At 31.8% G+C, this 13,957-nt stretch overlaps 3 protein-coding genes across 3 annotated transcripts; all 3 read left to right on the top strand.

Annotated features, from left to right (window-relative positions):
* Positions 1 to 2,274: 2,274 nt before the first annotated feature.
* LOC114382763 lies at positions 2,275 to 4,010 on the top strand. The gene is made up of 3 exons (XM_028342366.1): positions 2,275 to 2,905; positions 3,550 to 3,619; positions 3,696 to 4,010. Exons 1-3 carry the CDS (start codon positions 2,570 to 2,572, stop codon positions 3,722 to 3,724), a joined length of 435 nt encoding a protein of 144 aa, XP_028198167.1. The 5' UTR covers positions 2,275 to 2,569; the 3' UTR covers positions 3,725 to 4,010.
* Positions 4,011 to 6,408: 2,398 nt separating this feature from the next.
* Positions 6,409 to 7,471, top strand: LOC114382764 (copper transport protein ATX1). Its single transcript, XM_028342367.1, has 3 exons — positions 6,409 to 6,763; positions 6,844 to 6,919; positions 7,103 to 7,471. The coding sequence occupies exons 1-3, from the start codon at positions 6,755 to 6,757 to the stop codon at positions 7,240 to 7,242; spliced, it is 225 nt and encodes a 74-aa protein (XP_028198168.1). The 5' UTR covers positions 6,409 to 6,754; the 3' UTR covers positions 7,243 to 7,471.
* A 118-nt stretch (positions 7,472 to 7,589) lies between these two features.
* On the top strand, positions 7,590 to 11,690 carry LOC114382765 (cation/H(+) antiporter 15-like). Its single transcript, XM_028342368.1, has 3 exons — positions 7,590 to 8,559; positions 9,033 to 10,031; positions 10,455 to 11,690. The coding sequence occupies exons 1-3, from the start codon at positions 8,350 to 8,352 to the stop codon at positions 11,664 to 11,666; spliced, it is 2,421 nt and encodes an 806-aa protein (XP_028198169.1). The 5' UTR covers positions 7,590 to 8,349; the 3' UTR covers positions 11,667 to 11,690.
* Positions 11,691 to 13,957: the final 2,267 nt, after the last annotated feature.

Here is a 13,957-nt window from a genome sequence, read left to right as displayed (position 1 = left end):
TAGATGAGAGTTCCATTCACCACACACAATTCTAGGTTTATGCCTCCCTTGGGAATCCTAAGATAATGTCCTTTTATATGGGATTCAAAATCTTTATCTTGTCACTTCAAAGTATAATCTACTCAATGAGCAAGTTTTTTTAAGAATTATAAAAGACACTTCAAATGTGATTCCAGTGGCTAGGCAAATTCTTTGTAATTGATATTTTGAATATTTTTTCTTCACTTTGTGATCTTTACTCACTAGTTGAATTTTTTCTCATTGGACAAGTTCTTCTGATCACTTGACATTTTTCTTTACTCTTGAGTTGCTATGTGATTTTGTTTGCACAATTAATCTCGTTGGACCAACATAACTCGTTGGGCCAAACATTGTGTATGACATCTTCAATTGATGTTCTAACATCTTTGAAAAGAAAAGTAAAAATTAGGAGAAATGAATTATAATTTTATTTACAGCCTAAGATTCTATAAAATTACATTTTCTAATTAAATTGAGACTAAACTAAAATAAAACTTTAGAAAAAAATAAATAATTACTGTGTTATTTATAATTGAAATGGACGTATGCAACAATTATCAATTATCAACAACGCTCACTTTCATTTTCCAGGTTTGTTTTGCAGGAAAAATATCTCTCACGCTGTCAAATATCTTTCTACCGAGAGTGGAAGATGGGGTGAAATGGCCGAGAGCATGTGAAAAAAATCAGAGCCCAAGCACCATTTTATAAACCAAGTTTCATACACAGCAATTTCTACGTAAAATCTCATCTCATGATGATTGACATTTCAAATTGCATTCCCGAAAAAACAAACGTAAACGTAAAGGATTCCTTTTGGAATGACTTATCAAAATCAAAAGTACGAAGGACAAGATTCTTAAAATGAATCAAAACGCAGACACATGAACCGTAAATAAATCCATTAATCAAAGTACAGAAGTCAAGATTCTTAACCCTTATTAAATTTATAAAAAAAATCAAATTGTAAAAAGTCAAGCTTGACTTGTATTGTTAAAATAGAGAAGGAATCTTTGTATTCAGCTACTGATAAACCAAAATAGAGAAGGAATCTATGTAAAAAAATAGATAGGCCAACCAAGCGCATATCTGCATATTATTATACCAAATGGTTTGTTAGATGGTCAAAAAATAATTCTGAGCTACATGACGAAGGAATGAATGGTAGCACTGGTAATTCAGGAACTCATAACTCCAAAGGATATCAAAGGATAATGGCTGAACTAGAAAAAGACTTTTAATTGAACATGGAAAAGATGCTTGATCGAAACAGGAGACTTGTATTGTTATTGATACGAATATGTATTGTATAATTTACTTGATAACATATGTCAAATTTACGAAGAATAATCTATGTTTAATTTTTGTAGAATACATGTTTAAAAAGAAAAAAAAAATTTAAATGTGATTTTTTGGACTATTAATTAGTTTCATAATCGATCTAACTGACCTAAGATTGTAAAGATATTTTAAGTTTCATTATAGAATAAAAATCTTATTTATAGTGATTAAAAATATATGAATATGCATTGATTTTTCTATAGAGGGTGCTGGGGTCCAAACGTATTTTTTTAAGAGGAAGAAAAATGTGAAATATGTAGTATGAAAATATTTTCCCTAAAAGTATCACAACAGTTTTAGAATTATTTTTATTTTATTACTTTATTTAATTACTTTTATTTTTCATGTACATATTTCTTAACCTTTTGTTTTCTAACTTTTTAAATAAATTATAAAAGTTAATGACTTTGTTCGAATCAAATCAATTTTTATGTATGATTAATTACTTAATTTAATAATTTTGATTAGTGATGATTTGAATGATACTTCAATAAATGAATATATTTATGTTTAAAAAATTTCATTAATTATTTTTATGTATTATATTTATGATATTTACATAAAAATATTATTTATTTTTCCTATTTTTTATAACCCAGTAGATTTTAATAATGTTTATCTACCTTTTAAATAGCGCAACATTTTATAAAGCAAATATTTAGATAAAGTAGGAAGAAAAAATAAATTCTGTAAAAAAATATAGAAAATAAAATTAATTTTCATACGTCGTTAATATATATAAAAAAGTTACATCAACAATTAATAAAAAGTATAATAAGATATAACCGTAAGTAATTATTATGAAAATAACTTATTTAAATAATAGTGTAACTACCTGTGACTGCATACACCTTTTACTTTTCTTGAAAAAAAAAAAAATACACCTTTTATTGGTAGATTTGCAATCTTTGTCATTGCCAACAATTATCCTAGGCCTTTCAATTTTTGACCTAAGTGTGTTGTTTGTATCAATTGATCATCTTCCTCTTACCACAGGTAACACTTAACACATACCATGCACAATTACACACACCTTTGTTCTAAGGTCTAACTAACTCTAACCATTTCGACTTTCAAGCTAGATTGAGGTCTGAGGATAGTGATCTTTGTCTTCGCCAACAACATCGTCCACTTAAAAATAAAAAAGCCCTGAAATATCTGAACTTAAAAGCCACACTTTTATTTGTTGTGTGTGAGGTTTGATTTGATGGGAAAATATCTTGAATCTGCGGCGAGGTTGGAAGAGCTATCGCGGATTGTGTCATCTGCTGCGAAGCCCAATAGGTCAAAGGGAACGCTACCCAGATCGCCCAACCGTGTTGCCACTCCTCGAATTGCGAACCCAATTGGTGTTAAGGTCGAACCTGCGAAAAAGATGGAACCTTTGGAATGTCGGACACCCCTCGCCAAGGTTGTCGCAGATTGCTCCAAGCGCTGGTTCCAGGACACCCTCAAGGAGGCCAAGGCTGGGGACTCTGCCATGCAGGTTTTGGTTGGCCAAATGTATTACTCTGGATATGGTGTTCCAAGGGATCCTCAAAAGGTCTTTCCTTTCTTCTTTTTTTTTTTCTTTTCAATCTATGTATAATACTATAATTGATAATTGATTGCACACCCCTTCTAAAGGGTATGGTCATAGACTCATGTGAAGATATAAGTTTGGTTTAGTGATTGAGGAATGGTTAAAGGAGAAGGGAGAAAAAGAGGTCGTGGGTTCGAATGATAATTCTAACAAGACTAACAAACGAACGTGTGCCGATATAAAAAAAATAGACTCATATATATTATAACTTTTATCAGATTGTTGATATTTACTTAAAAAAAATATATATGGGCGAATTCAATTGCCTGTTTTGAATTTTTAATTGTGATTCTATTTTTCCTTAGGACTTGTGTGGATAAATTTCTTCATAGGCAAATGAAATAAGCTTCTTTTATACATGAGCTAATTTGCTAACTTGTAGAAGTTCTTTTGTATTATGGAAGAAACTTATTTCATTTTTCCTTATTCCTATAAATGCTTATGGAGAAGTTTATCCAAACAAAACCTTAGATTGCATTGGTGGATGGGACTGCTAGGGCATCAAGACCCATGACTGCAGTTAATTTGAATTATGTAATTGGTATGCTATTAGCTGCTTCTCAACTTCAGGTTACTGTCTATACTGTAACAAACTTTGTTTATAGGGGCATGTTTGGATTAGTAAAGCATCAAGAAATCGAAATTCAGTTTGGAAAGTGTGCGGTAAACGGCCAGGTAAGCTCTACCTTTTGTTTGACTAAAGAATTGCAGTTTTATGTGTCCTGATTGATCTCTATTTTGTGACATTCAGGATACAGAGCAAGCGATTCTGATTCATGAATTGGAGAACTAAGATGAATCTTTTCCTTAATTTGCAAGTATAACTCGTGTTTCTTCAAAGAGATTGAATTTCAATTTCAATTCTAGAGTATAGTATATGTGAACTTATTGTAACATCCAAAGCATAAGTCAAATTTTGTTAACTGACAATTGTTCAACAATGATGTCTCTATTTTTGAATTAGTTGTTATTGTGTTGTTCATTGTTCAGGAAGATGTTATGATATAATAACTTAAAACATCAACTGTGTGCCTTATTGTATGATTTATTTATTATGCCTAGGTAAGTATTGTGTTCTGTACTTCCTTTCCCCCTTTAACTTCAAATTGATATGCTCCTAGCATTGACCACTCTGCATCTAGGACTTCGAGAGTAACTCTTGCACTGAGGCTTTAATCCATTCTCCTCTATTCTATGTGAGATCATAGCTACAGATGTTATTTTCTAATAGTCTGATGTCTGATTTTACATCACACTTATATTCCGGCAATCTTTTCCAGCCATCTTTCCCTCAGATGTGAGTTACTTCCACATGATAACCCTTCCCCTCTTGCTCTAGTTACTTGCACTGCCTGAATCGATATCAATTTTGTGCAATCGAGGAGGATAAACAACGAGTAGATTTATACCAATGAGGCATGAGTAACCATGTAAGTGAACTTGATATCACATTTTAACCCAAAACCTTAAAACTCAAATTTATGGGTCTTTCCTTAACTTATATGGTGTTCAACCTTCCTATTCCTACATAATATGAGTTTTCACCTCACACTTGTAGTTCAATAGTTACTAACTAACATCTAGTTTACTTTGGCATCACTGCAATTAGTATGATAAGCTGCCTGAAACTAAATGTGTTCGATTAAGTTCATTTTGAAAAAATAATCACTTTTTTTATCAGCTTTCAAAGAGAGTTTTTATAAAAGAAAAGCGAACATTTCCCAAAAATAACCATTTGCTAAACATTCACTAACTAGCAGCAATCTAGAAGTATTACCAGTATCTTGGATATTTTTTTTTGTCTTAATTCTCTGATTCATTAGGAAAAAGAGACTGATTAATTCAAAGTTTAGTCGAAAGATAAATAAAGTCTGTTCAAAAATTATTTTCTTTAAGAATCAAACTCGAATAATACTTGAACTATTTAACCTTAAATTTAGTGTGATATGATTCCATTAATCTGAAGGCTTAAAAGGTCAGGCAGCTGGGCACTGACATCTATTTTGTGTATCTCGTGTCAAAATCAATTAACACTTTGGATGCATTTGGATGAACTTATTTACAACTTATTTGGAATTATCTCATGATATAATTTCTTGTGTAAATGTTTGTGAAAGCTTATAAAATTAGTTTATGATCAGTTCATAAGTTGCTTTTAACTTATTTCTGTAAGTCCTGAATAGCTTATGAAAATACCGTACAACTTATATTAAAACAATTCAGCATTATTTTCTCTTCAATTTTAGAAATAACTTGTACAAAAGTGCTTGTATGATAAACACTTAATTAATAAGTGCTTAATTAAGATTTTTAACCAAACAAGCCCTTACTATTATCTAGTGTATTTGGGTGTTGCTGCAATCAGTATATAGTATATTAAGTTGCCAAGTACAATTGATAGTGTGCATTCAGTGTTGTGTCTTGTGTCTTTGAGTTAATTAATAGGATCACACTGTATTTAGTTACCATAAAAACTGTGACATATAATTGCTCTTGATAACAAATGCATAATCACTTTCTGGTTTAGGTTTTACAAATAGAAAGCTTGCATGCTATCATGGTTGTTGACAATCAGGACCAACTAATGGAATTAAGAGAAGTCTAGGCTGTGATGGCATTTTACGTTGTGCTATTGCCTTTTTTCCTAAATTCTTAATTTGCTTTTTTATCTCTTATTAGGTAAAGGGTGCTTTGTAAGTAATAAATATCACACATGTGGACATGACACTGTAGAAGAATTCATATTAATAATTGACTTGGGTAATTTTTGTGAATGGGTGTCGCTAACTCAAATATCAGATAAATGAAGAAAACTTGTCTTCATGAAAATAGTCAATATTACAAATGTTTATAGTAACGGTATATATAATATATAAACCCAAAAAGGAAACTTATCTAATTCAAATGATTAATAAACTAAAGGACATAATTTTTTCCTAAACTAAACTAACCCCATCAATAAAGAAAATAACTAAAAAATTATGCTTAAAATTCATTCATTTAAGATAAAACAAATAAAAAGATCATTTTACTGTTCTGATAAATTTTATAATCTATTATGTGAAACTCAATTAATAACTAAATAAAATAGTACAAAAGCAAACTTAAAAAAAATTAATGAAAGATTTTCACAATTACAAAATATTAAAATCATTGAATAGAGTTGTGCGTTTTAGCTATGCACACACTTAAAACATCTCTATTGAAGATGTTTACATGAGTTGTTTAAAATTAATATATATTTTTAAGTATTATAAGACCCGTAAAATTAAATTAAACACTTATTTTAACAATTTTAACATTAAAATATTTTTTATATTAAATACTTAAAGCTACTCTTGAAATTAAAATATCATAAAATTAAGATAAATAACTTATTTAATCAATTATGAATTAAAGATGCTGGTGCATACACGCATAATAATAATGTAATAGTAATCACGCTGGATTTTATGATAATTGAAGATAAAGATTTCCTTATTGTTTCATTACATATTCCTATCCTGTTTTGAGGCGAAGCATGATGCTTGCCGACCTCAATTGCTAATTAGGGGAATCCAGACACTCCCAAGTCCCAAACCTTAAAATAGGAATAAAGTTGCACCTTTTGTTCGAAATATTTCTTACAGAAAGTAAAAGCTTCCATAATTCACGTTAAGAATCCAATTCCATCTTGTATTTGCTCCATTTCACGCGGTTCCATAAATCATTAGAACCCCACTTCTCTTTTTTTCTTTTGTCTCTTTCTCTTCCACTTCTCATCTTTGTCCAAGCCTTGGAGTTTTACATACACCTCTTCTGCTTCTCCTCATGGCAAATGTAAGGCTTTTACTAACTTCATGTTTTCTGTTTGCAACTATGAGACTGAGAAGGTTTTTCTTGTTGCATGTTACCATCAGGTTGTGGAAGTGAAAGTCGGTTTGCACTGTGAAGATTGTATCAAGAAAATCCTCAAGGCCATCAAGAAAATTGAAGGTTCTTAATTTTCCCATCACCAAAAACACAATCATATTTTTGTGTTAATTAGTTTTTTTCTTTTTATTGTGGTAACTGGGTATTGAAGATAGTGTCAACAGCTTACAATAATTCACCTTGTTCAATAAGTTGAATTAGACTCCTTGACTGTGTTAAGTAGTTTAAAACTTGTGTTCTTTGCAGATATTGAAACGTATAACGTGGACACACAGCTGAACAAGGTCATTGTTACGGGAAACGTCACAACAGAACAAGTGATCAGAGTCCTTCAAAAGATTGGCAAGAATGCAACTGCCTGGGAAGATGCTGAAACCAATAAGTGAATTTTTTTTTTGTCCGTAGGGGAATTGAGCACTGTATCAGATGTTTTACAACACTCGCACACCTACCCTGCTCAAGTTCCTGAATTAACCCCCTTATATAAGTGAACTTGTTTAGAATAGTACACTTTTTCTCCCCTCGAAACCTATCCTTGTATACTATAATCTATATATTGTGAATAGTTGAACTATATATTGTGATATATATATATATATTTGAACCATTGGATGATTGATTATGCCGTTGTTTAGCTGTTCTGAAGTTTCACTGCTTACTTTTAATGTGAGCTTTTATTATGTAAATTACTGACATGAAATCTCTATTTTAATTTTAATGAAAAACAACACTAAACTGCATATAATTAAGTCTTGTCTTTTATTTGAGAAATTTAATTTAGAGTTCTACTTATCAACTAATTTTTAATTAATTGATAATATAAATAATTAACAGCACATGAAAATTAAAATTTATTTAATGTTATATTCGGATTATTATGCATACAAGTGGGGATAAAAATGAAAGAAGCAAAAAGTAACATGATCTGCACCACACGAAAATGAAAATGGATGATATTAAGAAGGTAAAAGTCGCAGTCTCTGATTGCTATCTAGAAATGTTGGATTTGAGACGTTGGATCCATCTATGACCATGCTGCAAACAAGGTTACACTTACACGTCCCTTAATTTCCTTTTCAGATAATCTAGCTCAAGTAAGCGTGGACTCTAGATTTCTAAGCAATGTAAATTGACAATATTAACTAATAATCACGATTCATTTCTATGGCAAATGTGCAATAGCTTTTTCATTTTACATAGTTCTGTGGATTTGCTAAAAGGTCTCTAGTTAATATCATTTGTATCCTCCAAAATCAAGTTGTATAATTATAGATATATATATTCCATGACTTTGCAAGAGTAAACGGCTGCTATAACCACCTTACTTGAAGGCAAACCGTTAAATATGTAAAATGCAAAATACAAGGTCAACCTCTTATTCTCTCGTGTATACTTGTTTTTTTTTTTTTTCTCAAGGAAAAGTACTTTTATTTAACAATAACTACAATAACAACTAAGGTTTGTTTTTTCTCCCTTGATATTGGTTCACAAATATGGCCGCTGCATCTGAAATTGGAAACAAGTCAATGGTATGCCAAGATCCCCACAGTTTTGGTCACCTTGATATCTGGAAAGGAGGCAACCCATTAGAATCCCCCAGTTGTCTTCTCTATATGCAGGTCTCTTTGATGACCATGGTCACACAGTTTATGGACGCATGTCTCAAGTCACTAGGTCAATCCTCCATTGTATCCCAGATTATGGTAAGCTTTCTCTTAAGCTCATAAATTTTACAAGGTGTTTAATCAATGATGGTCACTATAATCAATGCTCTATAACCATCTAATTCTAAATATAGTGATTAATGACACTTACAAAAGCAACAAAAAATTGCATGCATATTATTCAATGAGCTTGACTCATGCTTTTGTAGTATCTAATAAATTTAACCAATAATAAAAAGTGTGTTAGAAGAGAAAATATTACATGGTCCTCGGTCACCATGGGACCATGGTTCAGTCCATCTTCACAAGACACTGAATCGAAATTTCCAATTTACAATAAAGGCACATGAAGATTGACAGGACCATGTAATAATTATTGCGATAGTGTGTGTTGCTGCCACTCCTACCACCAATAATGGGAAAAAAAATGTTATTCGTGTATCAATTGAAAATAAAGTTCATTGCTTGCTACAAGAACCAGTGTTAAGAAATGATGCATGGTAACATTGCAGGGTGGAGTGCTGTTTGGGCCATCAATGTTGGGGAACAAAAAGATTCTGGGGCTAGCCTTATTTCCTATGAAGGGCGCTGTAGTGCTTGACACAGTTTCATTGTTTGGTCTTATGTTCTTCTTCTTCATATGGTGTGTTAAAATGGATATTGCCACATTAATGAAGACTGAAAAGGTGGCCATCACTCTTGGTATTTCTGTATTCGCATTTACATTGATAATCCCTACTGGACTGGCCTTCCTGATGATGAAATACATTGCGATGGACGGGAGCCTCGCAAAGGCACTGCCATTTCTAGCTATGTCGCAAACCTTAACTGTGTTCATTAGCATAGCAGTGCTCTTGACCGATCTCAAAGTCCTTAACACTGATATAGGACGCTTAACGATGTCAGCAGCAATGTTTGCTGATGTAGCTGGCTTTATCTTGACAGTGATTCTGTTTGCAATACTGCAGGATCAGAGTGGTAGCTTTGTGAGACTAGCATGCATCCTTCTGTCCATAGTTGGAGTCTGGCTTCTTGTTATATTTGTAATGAGGCCAACAATAATTTGGATGGTAAAGCACCCAGGTCGAGGTTCGGTTAATGAAATCTGCCTTGTTTGCATCTTTCTCTTAGTTCTCTTATCTGCATTTGTCAGTGAGTTAATTGGGCAGCATTTTATAATGGGACCTATACTTTTAGGCTTGGCTGTTCCAGAAGGGCCACCCATAGGAACAGCTTTGATGAGTAAATTGGAGACAATCTGTACGGCATTTCTTTATCCAATCTTTCTCGCTGTTAATGGACTGCAAACTGATTTCTTCAAAATTGATAAGCAGTCTCTGTGGATTGTGTGTGTCATTCTGATTGTCGCTTTCTTTGTAAAGATTGGTGCTGTCATGTTGCCAGGATACTATTACAATCTACCCTTGAAACAATGTTTTGTCATTGGCCTCTTTCTAAATGGAAGGGGTATAGCTGAGCTTGCCACTTACAATATGTGGAAAAGAGGCAAGGTGTGTATGTGCATCTTTTTCTTTTATCCATGGAAATTAAAGATAGTGTTAGGAGTTTTACAATAACTTATACACTCAGATCAATTAACTGAGTTAGACCCTTTTAGTGTATGCATGTGCATATGAGATCGAGAATAGTGAACTTAATTTCAATACGAAAAACCAAAATTATCATTTTTAAAGTATATGGATATGGATTATGTTGAGAATAGTCTCACATCGGATGTTTAACAAACATGATGAGTGCTTATATAGCTGGGTAGGCCACCCCCTTATAAATTGGTTTTTAAGGGGACCTTTCAAATGCCTATGTGCACTATAAATTTAATAAATTAAAACCAATGTTAATTGAGGGACATTTTACCCTTGGTTGATTAACTAAATAACTAACTAACGTAGTCTAAAACTTGTTGTCTATGGCAGTTAATATCGGAACAAGAGTTCGCTTTGATGGTGGCCTCGATTATAGTAGTAAATTGTATCCTAGTACCACTCATAAGATACATATATGATCCTTCAGAACTATATCAGACCGGAAGAAGATGCACAATTCAGCATACTAGGCGAGATTTGGAGCTCCGAGTGATGGTGTGCATTCACAACAACGAAAATCTCCCCATGATCCTGAACCTCTTAGAAGCATCCTATGCAAGCAGAGAGAGCAGGATTGAGGTAACAGCATTAGTCCTAGTGGAGCTTCAAGGAAGAGCCAGGCCTATCCTTTTTGCTAATCAAGAACAACCCCATGATGAGATGCGCTCAATGTCTTGCAATGCAAGTCACATTGACAATGCATTGAGGCAATACGCACAACAGAACGAAGGATATGTATCTGTTCAATCCTTCACTTCAATCTCCACCTTTGAAACCATGTATGATGATATTTGTAAAATCTCACTAGACACTGGATCCAACATTTTGATCTTGCCATTCCACAAGAGGTGGGAAATTGATGCCACCGTTGAGATTTCTCATAGGACCATCCAAACCATGAACATTGAAGTCCTCGAAAGGGCACCATGTTCTGTTGGAATTCTAGTTGATAGGGGCATCTTGAGTCCTTCTCCTTCACTCTTGATGGCTAGAGCAGCATTCTATGTCGCTGTGTTCTTCATCGGCGGCCAAGATGACGCCGAGACATTAGCCTATGCTTCCAGAATGGTTAGGCATGAATGTGTGTATGTAACTGTGGTAAGGTTCCTTTTATTTGGACATGAAAATTCTAAAGATAGAAAACGTGACAGTGATCTTATAGATGAGTATAGATACTACAATGCGGGAAATCAAAGGTTTGAGCTTATGAATGAAGTGGTGAAAAATGGGATAGAGATGTCAACATGTATTAGAAGATTGATAGATTATTTTGATCTAGTGATGGTGGGAAGGGAGCATCCAGACAGTGTTATTTTTCAGGGACATGATCAATGGAGTGAGTGCCAAGAACTAGGGGTAATTGGGGACATGCTAGCATCACCAGATTTTGTGACCAAGGCATCGTTGTTGGTTGTGCAACAACAGAGAATAAGAGGGACGCTTGTTAAACACAATGTCAATGCGAATCCAGTGCCTAATCACAGAGATCAGCTCGTATATGATATTCCAAATGATACAGTGGACAAGTATGACAGAGTGTAGATATATTAAATCCACAATGTTACTTTCGACAAAGCAATGAAAAAAGAAAATTGATCACATATGGATGATACTTAATACTAATTATTAACATACCAAAAATATTCTTCGATAAAATATTTAAAAATTATTTTTTTAATAAACTATTTTGAGTAAGTGTCAAAATATAATTTTTTGACAAATTATATGGTGATAGAAAAAATGAAGATTTGAAAAACAACAAGACAATAAAAGATATCAACAATAAAGATTTAAGATACAAGTTATCAAGGGTGAAGATCAGAAATAAAAATCATTAATGGTGAAGATGATGTTACTATAAGGTATTTGAGAAGTTATGAGTAATTATGAATTATTGTCTGTAAATACCAATTTGTATCATTGTAATAAATGTTGAACCATGTATCATCCTCGTATCTTTTTAAGTTCACGCGACGCTCATAAGTCTACGCAACATTTATGGATTGACATGTTAGAACAATATTCTCAACCAATATTTAAATTCCAATTCTTATTTTTTTCTAAACCCTTTACTTTTTTCTCATTCTTTGTTATTTCTCGAAACTTTACTTTTTTTCAATATCTATTTCTTTTTGAACCTCGTCGCTCTTTTATTTATAATTTGTTTCAACGATCCATCTTTGATATTGATAAAAATTTAACATTAACTCATGACGAAGAGCCTACCAGGAGGATAAAAGGCCTTTAGAGGAAGAATTGTCTCCTTCCTTGAATATACCTATGAGATTATGCTTGTGTTAACATTGAGATTTTTTTTATTACTGAAAAATTATCTTCGTCGAAAGATTGAGAAATAGTCTTTTAATAGACTATTTAGACTAAGTGCCAAAATATAATCTTTTGGCTAATTGTGTGGTGATAGAAGAAATGAAGATTTAGAAAGCATTAAGACACTGGAAGATATCAACGATGGAGATTGAAGATACAAGTTATCAAGGGTAAAGATCGAATACCCAAGTCATCAACGGTAAAAATTGAAGACAAAGTCATCAATGGTAGAGATCAAAGATTAAAGTCATTGCCAGTGAAGATTTAATGGAAATTTATAGCGGTTATGAGTAGTTATAATTTATACTTTATAAATATAGAACTTGTATGTTGTAATAGAGAGAATTGATACACAATTATTTAATTTCTCAAAACATTAACACACCTACATCAAAATTAGCACATGTTCAATATATTATCATGTATGTATTCAGTTTCCTAATTTTATGAATTCATGTCAGTTTTATTGTACATTTCTACACCCTTAACTTTTTTTAATTTTTATTTCTTCTCAAAATTTTACTTTTTTAATCCTTATTTTTTATTATTGTCAAAATTACTTACAAATTAATTACTAAATTGAAAATACTTTTTATCAAAAGTTATTCTATTATTTTATGAATTATAACCTTATTATAACTAAAATGAATATATTTATCTAAATTATTATCGTAATTTACATTAAATATTAAATAATTCTCCATTAAGTTAAAAACTAAAAATTTATTTGTTTGACTAAAAAAGACTGATAATAAAAAATTTATGTCTCACTTTTAAACATTTATTTCTTAATAGAACAATTCATTAAAAAAAATTACTATCTTAAAAATATTTTTTTTTCAAAAAATATATACAATTTTACAATTTAATAATTTATTAATGAAAACAAACACAAATTTCACGATTAATACTAATACGTTGTCCTCACTTAATAATTTTGAATTACAAAAAAGACGGAAATGGTACTAATAACTTCCTTAAAGGTTCGAAGAGGCATAGATATGGGAAAATGTGATTTCATTTTGGAAAATACACGCGTAACCAACTTTGCTTGGTATTCAACCTTACGAGCATGTAACGAGGAAATCCCCTTAATTCTACTAAAATAAAACTCAAAACAAGGAGAAAAAAGAAAATATAGATAAAATCCTTAAGCTACAAGTCTAATCAGAAAAAAAAATGATCCAGAATCATCAAATGTTTACAATCCCAATTAATCTCTTTGTAACACGTAATATTAATTTTTTCGTAAATTAAAAAATCCAACTACACGTTTTGTAAATTTACAGAAATTATATATACATAATAATCTCAAATCTCAAATCATAAAATAATTTATCAATTCTCTTCCACAGAAAGATTCAAACTGCACGTCTTCACAAGGTGGATTCCTTAATATGTAAACTAAAAAGTCTTTTAGAAGATGCTAAGCTGCTGAAGCAAGCCAATTTTTCGATAAAGCAATGATCATGGAAGGCTATACTTGGAAGGAAAGTACCTGAATT

This window comes from Glycine soja, chromosome 13, assembly GCF_004193775.1.
Source record: "Glycine soja cultivar W05 chromosome 13, ASM419377v2, whole genome shotgun sequence".
NCBI classification, from domain to species: Eukaryota; Viridiplantae; Streptophyta; class Magnoliopsida; order Fabales; family Fabaceae; genus Glycine; species Glycine soja.
This window is presented reverse-complemented; position numbering and strand designations above follow the sequence as displayed.